Raw genomic sequence first — 23,506 nt, 5'->3', positions numbered from 1 at the left:
TTCTGTGAGCATTCTCCAGCTTAAATCCTGCCACAGTTAACAAAACCCCTTTAGCAGACGCTGACCTGTGTTCCAAGATGTGAAGTAAGAGAGAGTAAAGTCGCCCAAAACTGAAAGTGCTGAAACAATCTGCAGTTAGCCCCACCCGCTCAGCCAACCTGCCCTCCAAAAGATTACTTGCCGGTTTTTTAGATGTGGAAGTGTCTGTTGTTTTTTATGTGTTTTTATTATTTTGCGGCATTGGTTTGTTTTAATCGATTGAGGTTATGTTTTGTCAGTGTGTTATGTGTTTGGTTGTTATTTTTATTAGTGTTTTGTTTTTTTTCTTCCGCCTAAAAATTACGTCCCACAGAACTAAACTGCATTCTCAATTACGTTTAGCTAGAAACCGTATTTTCTTCTACACGTATTCGTTTCGTTGTTTTTATGAACGTATGTCTTCAAATATGTTACGTTTATTTTCTACATTATTCTTTCTAGAAATAATATTTTTCTCCCACGTTATGCGTTTGCTTATGAACGTATTGTTTTAATATACTTTTAATTTCTACATATCTTTTCCATTATTGTCTGCTGTATAATAATTTTGCCAGCTGTTACTCCTAGAAAATAATAGTTTATAACATGCCAAAAACCTGCTGTGGTCGTTTACTGCACCATCAAACATTAAAACAAATCCAGAGTTGACGTGGTTTCTGTAGGCTACTTCCTTTCTTAAAGAGAAAGGACAGTAACAGAGATCTCTGTGCTTCAGGCTTGATCGCCGTTCAAATGACAGGCCGTTGGGTTCCCCAAAAGTGGGCGGGGCTGTAAGGGACGTAGATTTTTACTCTCGATCTATTATTCAAAACCATTCCATTATTTCTAACGTAATTTACATGCCAGTGTTTTTATCTTTTGTTGTTTGTTTTTATTTTAAATCGTATAATGAGTCGGACTTTTTTTCCCGTCCTGTGAGGCAAAAAGAAGTGGTGCTGTAGAGCCTCAAATACTGAATCGCTGTATGTGTTGACAAAAATCTAATTTGTTATTATTTTCTAAATAACAACTGTCTTTATGTACGTCAAACAAAACCTAAATTATCTTGTTTTTTATTATATGCGTTTAATTTATAATGTTGGGCTTTTTAAGCATGCTTTTAGCCTAAATAGAAGTGCCACCGGAAACAGACGTAGGCTATAAGATGGACAATTTTGAGCGATACACCACCCAAACCATGCCACAAACCCACTGAAACAGATTACCCAAGATCCTTAGCTTTTGAGCTTCGTTTGATTGAATGTTTTAGCCGCAATGCAATGTGGCATATGATGTTAATGCGATATGAACTATCTGAAACATTTAAAAAAAATAGAACACTACTTTGATTCGAGGTGTGCTTGCGTTTCTCTTTGGATAGTCATCACAATAACGGCATTGTAATACACGGGTTTGGCTTCATTAAATATTACACATCTGCCCGTAGTTCTTTATTTATAGCAGCCCTGATGAAAGACTTCCGACAAACTTGAAGAAACTGCCGCCAAAACTGATATGTGACGTGGATCATAAATATATCAACAATTAAACAACATCTTGCATTTCTTTTCACAAATCAACAATCTCCTTCTGCAGTATCAACTAGTAATGCGGCTGACTTGTTATATTTGATCCAAGTTTGTGGATAGGTTATAGTTACACCATAACGGTGCACAGCTGATAGAAAAGGACTTGTAGTTTTTAAAGATAACTGATTTCTTTGATACAGAATGTAAATACTGAGTTGAGAGAATATTCAGGGGATTTTGGGGTGATGGGAGACACACTAGTCGGAAATCTAGGGGTGGGCGATACCACAAAATCTGGATCGATCCGATACCAAGTATTTCAGAACAAGTATCGCCATACCGATATCGATACTTTTTTTAAATGAAAAGCGTCTTATGGAGAGCCTAACTTTCATATAGGGGAGAGCTGCGTGATTTTTGAGCGAAATCATCATAAATCGACAAAGATCTGAATTCATTTTCATGAATAAAAAACAGGACAGTTGTTATAGACGAATAACGTTGTTACTTTTGCAATTAAACTGAAACATGAAAAATAACAATAACAAATGGCCAGAGTAGCGAACGTCTTCTGCACACATCACAGTTCTCGCTAAGTTTCAATTGGCCAAGTTGTGAAATTGCTCCACAAACGCTGCTCTTTCTCCTCAGGCCTCAATGGCGCGGTGTGTGTGTTGCACTCGCGAGTGCGCGTGCTGCTGCTGCCTGCCTGCCGGCTGCCCTCAGTCCAGCGTGATAATCGGCCGTTCATGCAGGGAGCGCGCCGCGAGTTGCGCGAGCCCTCAGAGAAAGGGGACCAGCAGGAGAGAGAAGAAAAGCAGCATTTGTGGTTCGTCGCACATAGACTGCGACATAGTTTTTTGAAGAAATTGACGAGTAGAGGAGACGTGGGAAAAAGGATAAAAGTATCGATCCAATGGCTCTATATCGATATTTTGAAACGTAACGTAATATCGGAAGTCATCAATATTTTCGGGACGATCCGCCCACCCCATTCACAATTTCAATAGCTTACCAGTTAAATGACGATATGCCTTCGGTCTGTGAATGTTTTTACAAATCAGATATTAATGTGTAGAAGAAAACATGAGAAATAGTAAGCAATATCACTGTAAAATTATGTAAAAACATGATAAAACTACAGATCTTCAGATGTATACCATACATAAGTGTCCTACACTATACAAATTATTAATTAGGAATGCTGTGGTGTACGTTGTGTGGCACCGCCTAGTGGTTAAAGCATGTTATTGAATTATTTGTGTTGAATTAATGTTATTTTGTTGAATAATGTTATTTGATGAAAAAAATATAAGAGTACATGCTTCATAAGGGGGAAAGATAGAAGGTCAATGATAGAAATATAGAATATAAAAAATCAAGAAAATACTGAAGTGATCTCTACAATAAAACAGTTTAGTGGCTGATAGTACAAAGAATATTAATATGAGGCATGTGCAAAACAGATCAAACTAATTAACCTTTTATTACACATTAAAGAATACTTTAGGTTAAGGTCTTCATTTCAAATAAGAAAAAAGCTTTGGGGTATCAATCTACCGATAAATACTAAGCTGACAGAGTACTTAACGGCTAATATACTTGCTTTCCTGCAATGTTAACTATGTTGAGCACTTATTTTAACTGATAATTATAGCACATTCATTATACCTCCTATGTATGTAGATAGAATAAAGAATGTGCAGAATATGGAACAATTAATGGTGGAGGTATACACACATATTGATAGATTTTGTAATGCACCGTGTGAGGAATCGTGTGACCAAGTTTTTTCATTCATTGTATAAACTACACTGTAGTTGTGATGGTCATGTCATAAACCTTGAGAAATCTTGAAAGGGATTGTAAAAAATACAATTAATACAGTTTTAATTAACTGAGAAAACAAGTAAAAATTAATATACTTATTAATTGTCTGCAGTAAATGTGTACGTCTCTCAAGCACCAACTAATCAAACTCTCCTGACTGGTTGGCACTTGACAATCACCTTTCCCTGAATTTGACCTCAGGTTTAACTAAAGGTTCTGATTTAAGGGTTGTTTATATTCACCATCATTAATCAGAATCTGCAAAGTAAATAAAAATAAATGTATGGAGTAAAATTTACCAGTTAACCTCTGAATTGTAGAGGAGTAGAATTACAAAGTAACAATGACCTGTCTGGTTTTGGTGGCGTATATATTAATGCTGCGCATTATGATCACAAGGCGTTTCACCCATTTAGTAATTACATGTTCAATTCAATTCAATTCAAAACCTTTATTTGCACCTCGCGTCGCCCCGCGCCTGCGGAAACCACTTGAACGCTCACGTGCCTGCCGACTGCTTTTCTCACCCGCGCGCCTGACGTTTTAAAATTTGGAACACACCAATGGTGTTCCTATCGCACTAAATCGTCCAGGGCTGTAACAGTTGTAGCATACTGGTCCAAACTGTCTAATTTTGCCGGCAAAAACCGAAAACGTCTTTAAAACTACAATTCCCAGTAGAGGCCGTGCCATAGAGTTGCGAAACCAATAGCCAGCATGTGTAGTGCTGGGGGGGGGTTCGAGTCAGTTTTGAAAGTTCTGGCCGTGTTTTCGTTCATTTCAAAAGAGCTTGACGCTCCGCGTAACCTTGGCGCGCTGCCACTGGCCCAACATCCAATCCCAGAGCTTAGAAGATTAATCACAGGGGTTTGTCAACGGGACCTGTAGTCCAAAGATAGCTGGAGATTATGGCTAGTGTAGTGGTCTTCGGCCATCCTAAACAGACGGCCACGGCTTCAATTTTTTTTTCGGATATCATATCGCATTAAAACCACCACATCTAGCGTCACAGAGATCGTTCTGTTACTGTCCTTATCTCTCTTAGGAAGTACAGAAACACGTAACTCGGATTTGTTTTAATGTTTGAGGTGCAATAAACGACACAAGCTCTTTTTGGCATGTTAACAACTGATATTTTCTAGAGTAACAGCTGGCGATAATACAGCCTCGCCTACTGAATTTCAAATGTGTGCTCTAAAATTATATTATAAATGGCTAGTATCCATTATTAATAAGCAAGACAGATAATGGGCAGATAGTGTATTTAAATACGTTCAATAGAACGAACGTGGGACAAAATACGTTTCTAGAAGATATGTACAAATAAACGTAATTTGATAACGTTCATAACAACCGTAACGCGTGTGAGAAATACGTTTTAGCTAAACGTAATTGAGAATGCAGCTTTTTAGTTCTGTGGAAGTAAATTTTTAGGAGACAGGGTGGCTCGACTATAGTCAGGAATTTACAGAGTGCACAGCCGCCGCAGACTCGGAAAAGTACATCTGTTGGAGGCATCCATGCTAATTGAGTCTTCCACATGTTGAAATTATGTATTTGACGTAGAATCAGCCTCAACCGGAGGAACTTCTCCCTTGATCAACATTAAACATGAAGCAGCAGATCGAGAGAGTCTCTGCATAGAAAATGTCCCCACCATCAAGTGATGTGGAGATTAATGGTGCATTTCCCTTTCGGGCGTCTCTCCTGTATGCGGGATCTACGCAGCGCTAAGGAACCGCTCTGGATGTGTGTGTGTTGCATTTGCCCCGTGTCGGGATGAGCTGCTTACCCGGCCGTTTACACATACAATGCTCATAGGTGACATGTGAACTATTTAACCATCAAAGCAGTAAATGTGAATTCATAATGTGAAATGACACGGCAGCGGGGCAGAGTATGAGGCAAAAATTACTTACCGGCGCTCTTCACAGCAGTCTGCTGTAGTAGAAACGTAAACCGACAGAGTACAAACGCCGTCTGGCATCCCCCACGGATAACAGCTTCTCTACAAGACTGGCACTAAAACAGAAAGCGGCAAGCACCGACAGAAAAGTAGATTACATTTAACATTATTTCAAGGCGCGACAGATTACCAAACTCGTGTGCGCGCCAATTGAAGAGCCCTAGTCTTAAAGAGGACATACATGCTACATTTCAGGTTCATACCTGTGATGTGGGCTATGTAGCTGTGACATGATTAGAAACTTCTAAGGCATTACAAAAAGGTCTTTTATTTTTCTCATACCTTTAACCTCTGTCTGAACCACAGAATTTATCTGATTGTTAGCGGCAGACTGTTGTGGATTACTGTCAAACTGTTAGAGACTGTCAGCCCTTAGCCTACCGCGATACAATATAGTCCGACTCAGGCTATCCATAAAAGCGCAAATTTCATGTAAGCCTACATGTTCGGTAAACAGAGGAGCCAATGGAGGTCTTTCAGGCGGGGGGGGGGGGGGGGGGTAGTGTGTGAGAGAGAAACAGGGATTTTAGCCTTTGCAGACCATTTACATGCATAAAAACCTATGTAACACAGTACAGGAAAGGGAAACCCCCAAACAGCTTTTATAAGCCCATTATGTGTCTTCCCCATTGGCCTTCAGTAGGATTGTATCAACCATGACATGGAGGAGGTAAAAAAAAAAAACTGAAATGTGCCCCCCTCCTTGTCCTCTATTATTTATATAGATTAAGGAGGTAATTCTTCTCTATTACAGCTCCTCCTGTAAATGTTTGTGTAGCATCACAGAAAAGGTCAGCACTGAGCTATTTCCCTGGTGAGGCAATGTGACCCGTCTGAACTGGCAGGAAGTGTGTTAGTGTGTGGGTGTGTTTGTTAGTGTGTGTGTTTCTACCTTTCTAAGCTTGTCTTTAGCGGCGGTGTGTTCCAATGACCTTGCTGCAGCGACTGTGGATTTAATGAACCTCAGCTCCCCATTCAGAGTGGACATGTCAAAAATGTCCCTTCAGATTAGAAAATGGTTCTCTACAGTGAGGAGCGAAAATACTGTGCGGGAATCCAGAAAATGAAGCATACAAATCCTCCTCAATAAAACCAAAAGGGTTTTATTGATACTTTTATCAGCATAAATCCTCCCCCACTAATGTTGAATATGTTTGAGTTTCAATATAAACATTCTTTCTCAACAATGGCCGACCCGACCTCTAGTGGTAACATTTGTTTTTTCAGCAGGTTTGGATTTGCATCATCACATTTAAAATGGGCAGGGTATTAAGATTTGTTCCATCTCTTTTTCGGAAATTCCTGTGTGGCAGCACTGTTGGAAAATGCTTAGCAGTCTTTTCAATCCGTTGTCCCAGAAACAAATGCCCATCGCTTCTGAAATACATTGTACCAGCAACCAACAGATGCGCATGGCAAGTTTTAATGCAAATCACGAGATTCATTTTTCATTTGGAGGAAAGGGTTTTATTGATCAAACACATTTCTGCAGGCAGAAATCCGGTAAAATGAAGGTTCATCCAAATGTTTTTCCTCTCCCACGAATGTTCTGCAGGGGTGTGAAAGCATTCCCACCCAAAACCCACAAAATATACATTTACGGAATATAACTTAAAAATCTGTTCCTGGTGTGAAACAGCTTTAAGGTTGTGAATATAAATATAAGAAAGATTAGAGAACGTTGAGCTGCACAGCAGTGCAGATAAAAGATACAAGACTTATTTTCATCTTTCGTCTCATCCATCTTCCTACACTAAAAGTATTGTAAAATGTACTTTATTCTGTATCCTGAATATTCACACACACCACACTCTCATCAGCTGTAATGCTAATGCGGGTAGAAGGACCAGTCATCTCTTGGTTGCTGCTGGCAACAATCTCCCATCATCAAAGCCGCCAGAAAACGTGTGTTACTCTGCCAAGTGCTGACTACTACCGTGGTAGTCATGGAAAAGGAATCCCACCCAAGATATTAAAGAAGGGGCAATAAATGACTACAGTTTAAAGATTTATTTGTATTTTTTGTAAACATCTTTTTATATTTTCGGTCATTATTTATTGTTCATATGAGCTCTAGCAAACAAAGCTTTGTATGCCTTGACAACCATTCTGTCCACAGATGAATCAATTATTTTTTAATAAACATCTTTTGGTAATAAACAATAAAAATAACCTGAGGAATGAAAATTAAGGACAGACAGGAAGGTTTGTTGTTCTATTAAAAAAAGTTAGCATGTGTTGCAAATTTTAGCAGACTAAACAGCACAGTCATAAAGTGTGTTTACTAATGCCAAAGAGATGTCTGCTGTGCACCGTAATCCGTTTATTATTCACTTGTGTTCATCTTGATGCTAAAGGCAAGATTCTTGTTCACTTTAACAAGGAAAAGATTCAACGACCATGTTAGCTAGGCCAGGGGTTCCCAAACTTTGCCATGCCAAGGACCCCCATATAGCATTATCCTCTGGCGGGCACCCCCCTGTTGCAATTAAAAAAAAAATGCAAAACATATATGTTTTGCATTTTTGGGTTAGGGTTAGGGGTTAGGGTTAGGGTCAATATTCACTAGCTCTCAGTTGCTCCAAAAGCTGAGCTGATACTCAGTTTCACTCTCAGTAGCGGCAGCTCGATTCTGATTGGCTTGAAGGGCGGTCGCGTGATTTTAAAAACAAAAAAAGAAAATATGAATAAATAAAAAATATTAAAATATTGGCATCAAAGGACACATAGATTTATAGATATGCAGTTATTAATAACATCAACAACAAAAAAAACTTTGCGTGACCCCCCTGGCGCCCCCTGGCAGCCCCCCAGGGGGTCGGGGCCCCCACTTTGAAAAACACTGTGCTAGGCTAATCTAAATGCTAACACCGGCATGCTAACATGCTCATGCTGAAAATTCTGACAGATTTTAAGCAGTTGTAAAGTTACAAATAAAAACAAAAAGTTGTGTAGTGGTACAGCAAATACAATTTCCCTGTGTGTACATGTATACACTAATCATACACTCTATGCATACATATAAACATATCCATTTGGTGTTCGGTATACATATAGGATTTCCCCTGTTTTATTTAAGCAGATTCACTAAATTACTGTAAATAGATTGAGGTAAACAAATTCTACCCACTTAGTGAAATTATGTGTCTAATTTATTTATAATTATAAAGCCACTGACTTGTACGACATCACCCACAGGCAGTCTGTGGGCTCAAAGTTGCTCCAAAGTCTTCAAATATATGTACTTAAGGTCTACACTGTGAAACAAAGTCTCTCTCCTGGGTAGCCAGGCCACTCATGTAAGTTACTAATGGTGTCCGCTGTGTATTAACTTACACGGCTGTTGAATCTACTTAATTATTTATTGCCAAGTTAGTATGGAGTGAAGGTCGAGGTATAACGGGGACAGTGCTTATAAAACCCTTCAGAATCAGATGGAGCTTGTTTATTATTACTGAATACAAACCGTAACAGAATCTTGATTTTGCTTCCCCCGTGCTTGTGTTGCAATCAATGAGAACATAGATAGGGACTTAAACATATGGTATAATTACATAGGATAGTAATTAGGACACTATCGCGCATGAGATGTTTGTTCCCCCAGTTAAACTCAGCACGTGCAAATGCATGATTCTCTACTCGACTGTAAAATATAATTCTTGTTTTCTAAAGCCCTTCTTTTCTGTTTGCCTTTAGTGTCTTAAAACAGCCAAATGAGGACAACCATTCAGCTTATAACTATTTGTAACGGATATTTAAATGTTGACGCCTGTTTTATTTCTTTGTTGAACATTTCAAACTGGTTTCTGTAGCCATTTAAATGCTGATTCTCATTTAGAAACATGGGTGTAGTTTTCTTCGGTGACGTCCCGGTGCGCTCTGGCTAAAGATCTGTACAGTGTTTCCACTTTATATATTTAATGAGCTCTGCTGCTTAACTGTCACACAATGAAAATATCCTCTGTAAACGAGTACCATGTGTCCGGCGCATGCACATACACACACATAAAAGACACACAGAGATAAGCAGGGCAGAGTGAACACACATCTCCACGAGGACAGAAAGAGGAGGATTTTTATTCAGGAGGTTACTGTAATATTGATACAAATGAAAAGAATAAATCAGGAAACTGATTGGAAATCTATTAAACTGTCATTATTTTATGAAGAATAATCATGTATTGTCTATTGTTTGAGTTCACATAGTTAAGTCATTACTGTGACAAAACAGTATTTGACCCGCAATGTGTTTCAGTGATAAAACATGAGACAATGCTTTTGCTAAAAAAGGTTAGAAGGAAGCCTGCTCTAGTAATTTAGCGATTTTAGTGATCAAATGAAATTAAACAGAGTGAACCGTTGTGTGGGGACAGCAGTGCGCTCTGCACGCTGGTGCTGCACTTCTCTGGCTGCAGCATGAGGTTATAAGTCAAGGGGCTTTTCTATGATAAAGCAGTTCAATATGCTGCTTTGCCGATTCTGGCTGGAGTGCTAATGGACAGCGGTTACATATCCTTCAAAATGAGCCACAATTGTGGCTCAGGTGCTCTCCGGTGTTTGTAGACATAGCCCTACACCCCTGTTTAGAACAAAAGATGAGAATCAGAAAAAAAAATGACTGTGTATCCTCATAAAGTCTTGACTGTACTGTAGGACTCAACCAACGTTTCTACTATAACTAACTACTACTACTACTACTCTATATTTGGGAGATATGAGCGCTCCCCTGCAGGTCACTGACAATAGTGGCCGATTCCGTGTAACAAGTTTTAAAACAGCAATTCCTTCCTGTAACCAGCCTTAACAGACAGAGGCAGCAGTGTTGGAGCTGCCTGTGGTTCGTATGAATAATATCAAACCCTGCTTCTGACTGTGCTGGCCTCTGAGCTGCTCTGGGCTCACAGTGGGAACACCGACTATCTTCACAGCCTGAGCGCTTTTGGCCAGACTTGAGTAGAGACAGAGAAAATGGTAAGAGGTAGCGATACAAAGAGAGAGAAAAGGATTTACAGAAGCCTTGAGGTTGGCTTAGTGAATCGGGGGAGGTGAAGTTACAGGAAAAACCTTCCCTTCCTGCAGACATTTGCAGTAAAAAAGAATCTCCCTTAAAAAAATAAATTCAGTAACAAGTTAAAGGTAATTGAGGAACAGAGCCAGGCTTTTCAAATGCCCTAGAATGTTTTAACTGGCACCAACTACAGAACCAAGGTAGCCAAACGTTAGTGATTGTACTATTTAGACCAGGGCTCTTCAATTGGCGGCCCGCGGGCCAAATCCGGCCCCGGGGTGATATTTACTGGCCCTTTGAGAATAATGTTAAAAGTAATCTACTTTTCTTTCTTTCTTTTTACGATTTCTTTTTTTAGTGCCTTTATTCTAGAGAAGGTGTTACATTGAGAGATAGAGGGGAAGACATTGCCTNACTGATACAGATGTGAAATATCTCTGACGTCAGAAACGAGGAGCTCCGCCTATATGGGCAACTCTCCACCTATCAGGAGGAGACAGCCACGGCCATTGCTGTTCAGCAATGGCCGTGGCTGTCTCCTCCTGATAGGTGGAGAGTTGCCCATATAGGCGGAGCTCCTCGTTTCTGACGTCAGAGATATTTCACATCTGTATCAGTCTCTATCAGATCCGTTGCAGCCCCGTTTTTAGAGATTTGGGTATGGAGGAAAAGAGAGGTTGTTTTCTGACACTTGGTGAGTTCCCTGACACACCGGGGACACATATTTATGTATAAAAGATGTAAAAAAAGTGAATTTTGCATGATAGGTCCCCTTTAACTATTCATGCTAATGTGGTAATTTCAGCAAATGTAAAAAAACTAATTGACGGGTAAGTGAATTTAGAAATGCAAACCAAAAGCTTCAAATTAATGGAGAGGGAAAATAGTTTATCCCAAATTGATTTGTCCAGTATTTTCAAGCAGGGAAATGTATTGGTTTAAAAATGTATTTACAGATTTTGTTATGATCTCTACCACTCCCCTTCGGCCAAATGTTCCACGTTGTCTGCAAGATATCTCGTGATGTAATTAGAGGATATATACTTTTTATTTTAACAACCCCATGACATGCGACTTAGAATCGCCTTCAAGGCAGATACATTTGCATAAAGCTCCACTACTGGTCTTAGAATAATCTAATATATATGTGTCTGTAAAATATTTAGGAACTGCTTCGAGTAGATTATCGGATTGAACAAAGAAATGTCTCGCGTAATTTCCATGCAGTTTTTTTTTTTAAGCAACTGTTGTCTTCCTCGTTTGCAGACTCCCCCACACTCCTCCTGTGGAGTGGAGGGAGTGTCCTCACTACAGCACGGACAGGCCAAACCAGTGCTTTTTCAACCAGAGCCACACATCCGTCTGGTTAGATTACAGAGTCCAACTGCACTCGAGGGATCAAGACATCATGTATGACGAGATCCGCTTCGAACTTCAAGACATCGGTGAGTGAACTGCACGCCTGTCACAATCCAGACAGAAAGTTGATAGAAAATAAAAACCCATGCAAGACTTTCGTATCAAAGGATTTGTTTGCAACCCGGTAAAGTACCCATGCTTTTGTCCATATTATCAGAAAAAAAAATACCTTACATTAAAGGTATATTGGTGACCTGTACCACATGAAATCAACCGACTATTGCCCGGAAAATACCGTTTTTAACTGGCTGTTAAAATGTGTACACCACTGTTTTTCTTTATGCTAATGCTGCTCAGTGGTGTTCTTTGTATGCTTGTAGACTTTCATTGGTTTTATAAGTAAATCTTTCCTTGGGCTGGTTCTTTGTAATCTGTGCATAGACACTATAATTATATAGATATTTGTCCTCAAGGTTAGACAGATCTAGGCCTGATATTGACAGAGATGATTACTATTCCATTTGAAAAGATCGAGAAATAGCTCTGTTGGCCAATCTGATTGATCTTGATGGTTTAAAAATTATGCGTGTCTTTTTGAATATTGCATATTAACTGCATTCTTTGCTCATTCATCTGTGGTGCTTTACTGTTCTATTTTTCTTTGTATTGATGATTATAATGATTATCTTAGCCAAGTCACTCTTAAAAATTACATTTCATATCTAAGTAAGACTTTGACCTGTTTAAATAATGGATATGTATATTGTAACATCTTATTTTAGACTAGTGCAGTGGTTCCCAAACTTTTTCAGTCGGGCGCCCCTTGGGTAATTGGAAATATTTTCGGGACCCCCCCAACCCGGTTCCCATCTATATGATTAATTGTATATTGTTGTAAAAACATTACATTTTCTCTGCTAATAATAAGAAGATACAAAGATCCAACTATAATTTTATATTTTATTATGGATTACACATGAACAAATTCAAATGTCTTTAAGGAAAAAATATTAATGACCTAACTACTATTTCTACTGCAGGTTGCAAACGATCACATCATTTTACCATTCTTATTCCACACATATCAATTACTTGTGTGTGCTCGCTTTCCCTTGCAGATCTTCTCAAACCGGGGGAGTTGTTTTGAGACTGCCACTCTCAGTTCATTCTCAATGTTCAGCTTTGATCTGTATTTCGTTTTGATGGCAGCAACAGCAGAAAAGCCTACCTCACACAAGTAGGATGTTGCAAAAGGCAGCAGTATGCCCACAGCTCTCTGACCAATGAGATATTTTCTTCCCGCGCCCCCCGTGCAGTACCTCCGCGACCCACCAGGGGTCACACCCCACAGTTTGAAAACCACTGGACTAGTGGAAAGATACAGACATTTTAAAAAGTGTTTCAAAGTTTAGCATCCACATCCCATGTATTGATTGAATGGATCTATGTGTGTATGTATATAGAGTTTAGTTAAAAGAGAAGTTTGTTGATAATACCATGCTGATGATAAAGCTTCTATTTTTTGGCCTGCAGTGGAGCCGGACCCTCCAGTAGGCCTGAACTGGACTCTGCTAAATGTGAGTGTGACTGGCAATAGCTTTGACATCATGCTGAGCTGGAATCCTCCTCAGTCCGCCGACGTGAAGATGGGATGGATGACGCTGCAGTACGAGGTTGAGTACCGCAACGCCATCTCTGATCAGTGGGAAACGGTGGGTGTTATATATTTTAGTGTGTGAATTACAACAAAAAATGTACAACCGATGTACATTTGATTTGAAATATCCGACTATAGACTGATTGATCTACTTTTTTACAGGTCGACCTTGTGAAGAGCACACGTCGCTCCATTTTTGGGCTTCCAACCAACGCCAATCATGAGATCCGTGTTCGGTGTAAAATGCTGGCTGGGAAACTGTTTGGGGAGTTCAGCGAGTCTGTCATCGTACACGTGCCATCTAAAGGTTAACACTCACTGCATTCAGGCTGAACATAATTGCTTTTATATACGTTTTTCCACATTTTACCTGTGAGGCTGCAGCTGAAAGTCTTCGTCACCCTGAATAAACCTTTCAGTATTCCGGCTAAGAGTTTATCTAACAGCTCCACTTTTTCTGCTGAGCTTCAGAATCATTAAATGAAAAATAGTTTGTTGATGTTATGTAGTTATCCTTGTGATCACCCACACACTGTGACCAACATTTACCTGAAGCAATGCAGAAACACAAGCAAAACAAAACAAGCAGAAGAGTAATCAGCTCAATGTTTCCCTTTTTTTTTTAAACAAGTCCATATCCCGAAAGAAAATTCAAGTTAATCCACTTTAATTAATATATTTAAGATGTACCTCCAATTTTTTTTACCTAAACTAAGATGTCCACCATAGATTGTATTTATTTTTAGATAAAAACAGTTACCAGAACTATATCAGTTTAGCGTGTTTAGCCTGCCAACATTTGTAGACTTGCGGTTTAGCCTGCCAACATTTGTAGACTTGCGGTCGATGGAAAATGCTGGCCGATTTGCAGATATTTGGTCATAAATCAAAGTATTTGGGCTGCCAGAAAGATAACTGAGCTCATGAATTGAATGAGTTCTGAATTACATCATGAGACATTTCAGTGGTGAGTGACCAACCATGCAGCTAGCATAGCTTAAAGGTCCCTTGTCATGCTTTTCCGGTTATTACCCGCAACATCCCGCCAACACGACACCCAGACCCCACGCAGCATTCTCATCTGTTTCTCATTGCTTGTGTCCTTTTCTGGTTGCTAACAAATGCCATTGCAATACATAATCACACATCAGAGCACAGTGGGCTCATAGGGAGCTTTTAATTGCTCTGAAATGTATATTCAAGTGATAGGCAAGTTAAGGCAAGGCAAGTTTATTTATATAGCACTTTTCAACACAAGGCAATTCAAAGTGCTTTACAAAAAATGAAAGACATTAAGAAAATGGCATTTAAAATCAGTCATTAAAAAGAAAAGTTAATAAAAGAAACATTAAAAGAAAAAATATATGGATAAAAGTTACAGGGCAGTCTAAGATATGAATAGTTCAATTAAAAGCAGCGACAAAAAGAAAAGTATTCAGCCTGGATTTAAAAGTAGTCAGAGTTGCAGCGGACCTGCAGGTTTCTGGGAGTTTGTTCCAGATATTTGGAGCATAATAACTGAACGCTGCTTTACCATGTTTATAGAAACTAAATAATATAATATTCTATAATAATATGGTATTTCCAAAAGGGCCATTCTTCTCAAAGTACAACATGCTTTTAATACCTCTGTACTTATACTTAAGTAACGTTTATAATTCAGAACTTTTACTTATAGTGGAATATGTTAAGACAAAGGTACTTCTACTTTTACTTAAGTTAAAAGTCTGAGTATTTTTTCAACCTCTAATGCAGAATACATCTTCTTATTATTTGATTTCCGGATAACTATTTAATACAACCGTACTTAATTCAATCCAGCTTTCCTTTAACAGGAGGAAGCCATGTGTCTTCAGGTCTAATACAGGTTCTTATAAAGAAACCTCATAAAGTAAATGTGAGGACACTCTTTCATCTGTCTGGAGTCTGAGTCATTTCTTTGAAGCAGTTTCTGTCTCAAGGACTGAGCCATTACGCCAATAAGAGAACACATTGAACCAGCAAAGTTATGTAAGTCAGTTATTTGATACTTTGATGATGTTTTATATTAATTGAACATTTCTTTTTCAGCGGTGTCTGGATTCCCAGTGCTGGCCTTGCTCATCTTCGGGGCCCTGTGTTTAGTCACCATCCTGATGTTGGTTATCATCTCCCAGCAAGAAAAGTAAGTATTGAGTAGTGTCAGGGTTTCTGTGTGGGAGCAGCACACTGTGTGGGCTGTCGACCTTGATAGGCTCGCTATTCAAAAGTGATGAGACATTCTGTTTATGCTCTGCAATGTTCGTACTGATGTCTGAAGTCAAGTCTGTTTTTTTCTATTGCTTTCTTGTTATTTTGTTGTTGTTTTTTTACTAGGATCCCCTTTATTCGCTACCCCATGATCCTAAATCCACACATACACAGGGTATATGCAGGAATCCTGAAGTCGAATGTAATACCTTTAAGACCTTTTTTAAGACCCTTTCCATACATTTTAAGACCTCAGTGCTACTTCAAGTTTTAACTGGTTACATTGGCGACACACTTTACCTCACATTGACTATATACAGTATTGATTGTCCTTCCTCCTTATCTTCCAACCATTTGGACGCTAACTTGCATTTCCCCATAACGATGTTGTTTAACAACCGGCGTAAACGGACTTTCGCGCGCTATCAAGCAGTGAGCGTGCGATGTCCTGTTCAGATGACGTCAAATCCAACGGGATGCCATAAATAAACTACACAGAATCACACTACACACCTACGCAATGATTACATTCAGGCAGACTGTAGAATACAATCTCTTTGGACAATTTATAAACTTATTGAAAACAAGCTACAAAATGTAATACCTTGCCGTTTAATACTTTTTAATACTTTTTAATAGCCTTAATTTTCGCTAAATTGATTTATCAACTTTTAATACTTTTTAAGACCCCGCGGACACCCTGAAACAACTTGAGAGCAATGATAATGATAATAACTTTAACAATAAACAGAAAACAAAAGAAATAAAACTATGTTTCCAGTCGAAGGAGAGATCTCACTGGCAGAAAAAAACAAAACAAAAACAGACTTGATTTAATGAAACAAGATCTGCAGGCAAAGTTTATACAAAGTGTACAAATACACCAGAAAACTTTTTACAGATCATTCTATAACGAACAAATGATTTCTGTACTCATTTTCAAATAATAAAACATTGCTTTTTCATGCAAGGGTACATTTTGAGAGTAAGGACCATCAACCAATATTCATATTTAGTTATTTGTTTTACTAACTGAGCCTAACAGTGTCTTTTATATTTATCCTAAATTACTTTAAAAAAGGCCCTGTTTGCATATGTGTCGCATTTTTCTCTTAATCTGAGCCAAAATTGTTAATTTGTTTATGGTTGTTGCCATTATTTTCTTATTGATGTAGTATAACACAGAGATATTTTCATGTAAAAAATCTATAAAAACCTTTTAAATCTAACATGGCAACAATTAAGCACTATATTTCAACCCGGCTTCATCCCATGTTCAAATGTTTGTTCTGCAAGAGCATATTTACTAAGTTTGTCTAATTGGTTTCTGACTTTTCTACTAAATTCACCAAAAGCAAGCATTAAAAGGCATTTTCGCGCATCTTAAGATGTCATTTCAGAAAACCTGATTCAAACTTAATTGGTTTAATATAAGTGAACAACAGGGGAACTTTCATGGTGATATCATCACCTTGAGTGTCAACTCTTAAAACAAGCTTTCTTTTGTGGGAAAGGTAGCAAATTCCACTGTTGTAAAATAATTCTAGTTTCCCAAGATTTAGGTGCAGGAACTACCAAAGGACCTTGTTCTAACCATTTGGTAATGTCAGTAAAATATAAAATATTTTGGTGCAAGTATTTAGGGCCTGGTCAAAGTACAAATGTTGCAAAATAAGTCTAGTCTCAACTTTGAGCGGGGATAAAGCATCAGGCCTCGAAACTCACCGAATGAACAATGGAGAGTTTGAGGTTCATGTTGAAGCTTGTGCGAATATTCTTTTATCGCACTTGACTGAACTGCTGAACAACATTTAAGATTATACAAAGCTGGAGATTGCGAAAACCTGTCTCTCTGAGTGAGTTAGACATTTAGATACTGTCTAATTGATATGACACAAATAGGTAAGCTGTTAATCCAGGATGACACACAACAACGTTACTTCATGGGCAGAGTCCAGTTATGGCGTTTATTAAAGGGAAAGGCAATTTACTTCTCAATGCATGAGTCTAACTAAAGATAATGCCCTTTGTACCCATATCAATGTCACAAATGGCTTATTTCATGTAAGGTATAAAGCTAGTTGTTACATTTGTCCTTTGTTTCTTCCTTCCTTAAGGTTGATGGTTATTCTTTTGCCTCCTGTTCCTGGACCCAAAATAAGTGGAGTTGACCCTGAACTACTCAAGGTATTCAAAGCCACATGTCTTTATTTGTCCTTATTGTATTGTACTGTGTTTTAGTGAGATTTGTAACTTTAAAATGCATAAGAGAAGCCATTTTCAGACCCAACTTTTATTTTTGACCTATAAAGGATCTTTTCACCTACATCACACTTCAACCTCAACTATTTTGGTTAGCTGAATAACTCACTCCATGGAAAATATCAACAACATTGCACTGTTTTCGATTTGGTCTCTTTAAATTAAATTAAACAAGATAGTTGGGTTGTCGGATGTGAGATTTTTTTTCACCCAAATTATTAGCGTTTGGCCTCTAAATGCCTTACTTTACCATCTGAATTTAGTCTCTTATCGACTATTTTTTCTCTTCATCACTCAGAAAGGGAAGCTTAGGGAGCTGAGATCAATCCTGGCTGGCCACCCTGATCTGAGGTCAGAGCTGTACAACAAAGACCCCTGGGTGGAGTTCATCGATCTGGACATCGAGGAGCAGAGCGACAGACTGACGGACCTGGACACAGACTGTCTCATGGAGCGCTCCCTGACCTCCAACTGCTCCCCCCTCTCCATCGGCTTCAGAGACGACGACTCGGGCCGGGCCAGCTGCTGCGATCCGGACCTCCCCTGCGAACCGGAGCCCTCTCCTTTCATTCCTCTAATCCCGAATCTTACCGAAAGCAGAGATTCAGAACAGACAAGCTCGCACATCCCAAACCCCAACGCCGGGGAGCATTGTTTTGCAGCGCCAGGTAGAGAAGCGCTGTACACCCAGGTGAGTGAAGTGAGGTCATCTGGCAAGGTGCTGCTGTCACCCGAGGACCAGACAGAGGTGGGACAAAGCACGAGCAAAGACAGAGAGAAAGGAATCCTGTTGGAGAAAAAGAAAGAAAACAAAGAGTTGCAGTTCCTTGTGGTGAATCCAGATCATGGAGGCTACACCTCTGAGCTCAATGCTGGTAAAAGGAGCCCCAGGGTGTCCTCAGGAGACATGGGTGAACCCTGCCAGATAGCAGGGTACTCAAGTTCAACCCCGTCCCTGTCGCCTTACCACAAATCAGATACCACCACCGTGTGTCCTCTTCCCCCTGCTCCCGTCTACACCGTGGTGGGGTGCGTTAACAGGGAGAACAGCCTCTTACTCACCCCGAACTCGAAACCTCCCCCCCAGCTCATAATCCCAAAAATCGTGCCGACACCAGGCGGCTATCTTACCCCTGAACTTTTGGGAAGCGTAACACCATAGATCACCTCTGACATGTTCAACATTTCATCTAAATCAATGGAAGGCAGAGATAGGCTTGGGAAACGATTTGCTCTCCCAAGAGTATTGAATGTCAGGTGTCCTAAAATAGTCTGTGGGGGGCTTGAGCTCCTGTCCTGCCTTCACCTCTGACCTTGTGTTGCTTCCTCTGACGGGCTGTAACGGTTTAGTTGGAACTTTGCTATGAGGGAGAAAGAGAACATAACAATATGCTTGACTGCCGGTGTGGAAATGGCAAAGGGAAACTCTATCCTTTATCTGCAGTTGTGTTTTGTCCTGTTGATGAATGTAAGTCCAATATTCACTCACAAAAACATATCTGACTCTTTAGTAGTTAATTGCTTCATTGTCTTCACCAGATTTTTTTCAGTGTTTGATTTTGGCGCTTAGCCCAAACAGGCTAATGTGGATCTGCAGAGCAACCCATAGCTGCATTTTCAATTGTTTAAAGGGAAGCAACATATCTTCAGCGGGATTACAATCGTAGATATTAACATGCTGTTAACATTGTGTATTGAAAAATTAATTACGCTACAAAACTGCTTGGGTAAGTTTAGGCAACATAGTGTTTTTGTTGGGTTAAAAAAAAAGCATCATGGTTTGCTTTAAAATAAGTATTTTTTCTTGCGTTTTACATTACGAACGCCAATTTGATTATGTAAACGTCGACTTAAGGTTTCACCAGGGACATGAACAGTGGTTTCATGGGTAAAAATCATTAGTTAGTTTGACCCATTTCAACGTCTTTCCTGAGCGGATTTCCGAAAAAATATTGTTTTCAAACGTTCATAAATATGTAAAAATATGTTTTATTTAAAATGGTTTTGACAATGCAGTTTTGTTGTTGCAGGTTTTGCAAAGTTGGTGGTTGTTTACTTCCCACTTTTGACATTAGTGGTAGTAATTTAATTCAATGTTGATGTACAAATTTGAAAAAAAAAAAAAGCGCATCATTTTACTTTTATATGCTTCGTTCCTGTAATTGTGTACATATCAAAGGCTACTTTGTGATACAATAAGTTCAGATGGAATTACTCTGTCATATCATGTGCCATATTTTTGTGAAACCAACATTTTTGTGGTTTTTCATATTGTTTTCATTCCTTTCAGTAAATGCCACAAGTGTATTATTTTTAACACTAAAAGTTATTGGGGTTCACATATCGGTTGCCAACACTTGAACTCCAGAAATTATTTTTTTGTTTAAAAGCAAGACCTGTAAATGTGTAACGCATCAAATGAAACATATTATATTAGATGCTAATTACTTCAATGTCATTACTATTTATTTTGCTTGCCTAACTTTAGAGCAGACAGCTAAAATCGATTTTGGGTTGTCAGTTGCATGCTCAATCAGTATTTCTTTTTCAGTGCATGGACTATAAAGGTTTGCAGTTGTTGTTGTTGTCGGGCTGACAGCGCATTTTAATGCAAATGATAAGTTAGGGTTACATGGTCATCAGTGTTACATTTGTACAGTTATTGCATTTTAACTGTTCAACGTGTTACAAATAAACAACTTTATACTTTTGCTATGTGTCTGTCTTAATATCAGCTAGAGTACACAGGCGACTGTATCATTTATGTTACGAGTGTACAAGGATGAATAATAGCCTTCAGTAGTAGAAGAAATAGCCTTTTTTAAGTACACGTTGCAGCATTGCACTAGGACCTAGGTCTTTCATTTAAATTCATTAAAAGTGAATGCATTTACAGTAACATCCTATGAGCATCTTCCTTTCAGGATTCTTAATCCTAATAATTAATTTCAGTGATGAATGCTATGCATGATGTAAGTCTATAAAAACAACCGTTCAGTAAATGTTCCGTGATCACCGAAATCTTGAGAATTTGTATTTACCGCCATTCAAATGACAGCGAGTGTTTTCCCCCAAAAAGGGGCGTGGTCTTGCGTAGAGGTAAAGTACCCGGATGCGTTGTTACCATCTATTAACACATGATTAACCTGCGCGTGCGGGAAAGAGCTAGCTTAATTGTGTTGCCAACAGCTAGCTACTATTGTTTTGATCTAACTCAACGTTGGAACTTAAGCATTTATACAATATTATTACTTTTCCCACAGCCGTTTGCTTTTTAACTAGTGAAATGATAAAGTTAAACTGTGTTCACCTCGACAGGTTTATGGACGACTTCTCTCTGCTAGAACAGGTACATAAGCAAACGTTAGCTAACTCACTGAGGGCTAGTTAATGATGACTGCCGTCTTATTTATTGACCTGTTGTACCGTGTGTTTCACTTTGTTATACTTGAGGATAAGTTGAATAATTTTTATTTCTCACATACAAATAAATACAGAGGATTAGGAGGCTGATATTAACACTTAAAGTTATTTTAACCGCCGTCATTTTCTGACAATATCAAAGTAAAAACGGAATGCTATTAACGTTATGTTCAAAGAATATGATTACTATTAGCTAATCATTAGCTAATGGTAATCGTTAGCTGCTAATGTTTGGTGTGTTTGTATGTTTTACTATTTATTTTGTGTTTAACGTCAATTTACGTCAGAGTTGAGAAGGTTACTAAAATGTATTCCGTTACTAAAGACCTGTAAAAAACATGTAATCAGTAACCTAATGTTAGTGTATTAAGTTGTACCTTAAAGTGTGATTGAAGGAATGATATGATATCGTGAAAAAGGTCAGGGTATCGTAGTTATAAAATATTGTCAAAAACAGTCATATTATAGTATGTTTACGTTGAAAAGTTGAAATCTTGCTAGAAATATGTACCAGTAATCTGTAGACAATCTTTAACATAACTGTAAGGGAATATATTTACCTTTTTTTGTATCCTATTTACATAACCGTTACATGTAAACCATTACTACCCGAGCATGATGTCAGCTATCAGTAGGCTATAGATAAATAGGTGGGTAGGTATATGTAGAGTATTTACTCTTGTTTTACTTTTTTTTTTAAACAGAAAATTGCAGAGGTTAATGGCAAAAATAACATGTTTGAGATCATGCTGGAGGATGCCAGTAGACAAATGAAATTCTATCAGACCAAAGAGAAAAGTCTGATTGAGGGTGAGTTTTTGTTTTTGTGTACTCAACACTACAGTATTTACTTCCTAAGATCTGAGATCCTTGTTGAGCTTGATTCTGTTTGTGTATGTCTCCCTCTACTGGTACGGAAAAATCCAATTCTTAATTTCTGCAAATGTGAAGATGGCTGATATATTAGGAAACATTATTTGCCCTGAGGTTCAACGATAACATATTGATGAAAGTATTCTTCAGTATATTGTGCACATTTCTGCTGCACAGCTCTTCCACTCTACATCTGGACAGACTGCCATTATTTGTATAGTTTATCTCCTTAAAGCTAACTGTTATATTCTTATTGTACTTTTTTTTAAGTCGTTCTATAGTTACTCCCTTTTTACAAATGAATACCTTGTTGAAGACTGCACATACATTTCTCCCTACAGAAATTCAAGCTTTACATTTTAACATCCTTAAAAATGTTCAGTGGTGGCATAAGCTTTATGTCTCATTGAGTTTTTTTCTTTTATATCAGAAGCCAATGATATACATATGTATAGTTGCTAATTATTGGTCTACTTGTTGCAGAAAGAGACAGTCTCCTCGTCACAGTGAACCGGCTGCAGCAGACTCTGCAGGAGCAGTGCAACCTCAGAGGTCTGAACAATAAGCCACTACACACATGTTCCCAACAAATGCAATTACCTATACAAAAAAAAGTATAATCCTATGCACCCATGTATGTACAGGCTTAAAAAAAGAGTTAAAAATGAATGTCTTCTAATCTACTTTCAATTAATAGCTGGATTTAATAGCACTGCAGTTGATTCAAATCGTGCTTTGAAAATTTGTGAAAATTGTGATATTTATTCAGAATTACACTGTTATCACACTCAGCACCATTTATTTATAGTATAGATAAAGGGATTTTCATAATGGTTCTTCTGAATATGTCCATATTGTAGTGGAGAACGAGAGACTGAAGAGTGAAATGGCTAGCCTGAAACAACACAATGAGAGAGCAGCTGAGGTAAGAAAGGAAGCAGGAGGAATGTTTTGTCAAAGGTGACCTATCATGCAAAATGCACATTTGTACGTGTTTGATACATGAATATGTGTCCCCGGTGTTCCAGGGAACTCACCAAGTGTCAGAAAACACAACCCTCTCTATTTTCCTCCATACCCAAATCTCTTAAAAAGGGGCTGCAACGGATCTGATACAGACTGATCCAGATTTGAACACTTCTGTGACGTTACAGAAGTGGCGCTACGGCTATTGGGCCAACTCCACCAATCAGGAGGAGACAGCCACGGACATTGCCGTTCGAAAGCGCTGGAGACGCTGTAGTACATATGCCCAGGCCTTTAGATCAGGGGTGGGGAACCTTTTTCCTCTCAAGGGCCATTTCAATGTTTACAATATCCTCCGAGGGCCGTACAAGTTATTGACCTCTGCT

General features: G+C 38.6%; 1 protein-coding gene across 1 annotated transcript in view; it reads left to right on the top strand.

Moving 5' to 3' along the window:
- LOC104947419 (growth hormone receptor-like) overlaps positions 1 to 20,569 on the top strand; it is a 43,258-nt gene extending 22,689 nt beyond the window's left edge. The window contains exons 8-13 of the mRNA XM_010773418.1: positions 11,618 to 11,796; positions 13,244 to 13,422; positions 13,530 to 13,674; positions 15,438 to 15,531; positions 17,714 to 17,783; positions 18,157 to 20,569. Of these exons, the coding sequence (XP_010771720.1) occupies positions 11,618 to 11,796; positions 13,244 to 13,422; positions 13,530 to 13,674; positions 15,438 to 15,531; positions 17,714 to 17,783; positions 18,157 to 19,020 (1,531 nt within the window). The 3' untranslated portion in view covers positions 19,021 to 20,569. The remainder of the gene's footprint in view (positions 1 to 11,617; positions 11,797 to 13,243; positions 13,423 to 13,529; positions 13,675 to 15,437; positions 15,532 to 17,713; positions 17,784 to 18,156) is intronic.
- Positions 20,570 to 23,506: the final 2,937 nt, after the last annotated feature.

Source organism: Notothenia coriiceps, unplaced genomic scaffold (assembly GCF_000735185.1).
Source record: "Notothenia coriiceps isolate Sejong01 unplaced genomic scaffold, NC01 NC01_scaffold00012568, whole genome shotgun sequence".
In the NCBI taxonomy this organism is placed as follows: Eukaryota; Metazoa; Chordata; class Actinopteri; order Perciformes; family Nototheniidae; genus Notothenia; species Notothenia coriiceps.
This window is presented reverse-complemented; position numbering and strand designations above follow the sequence as displayed.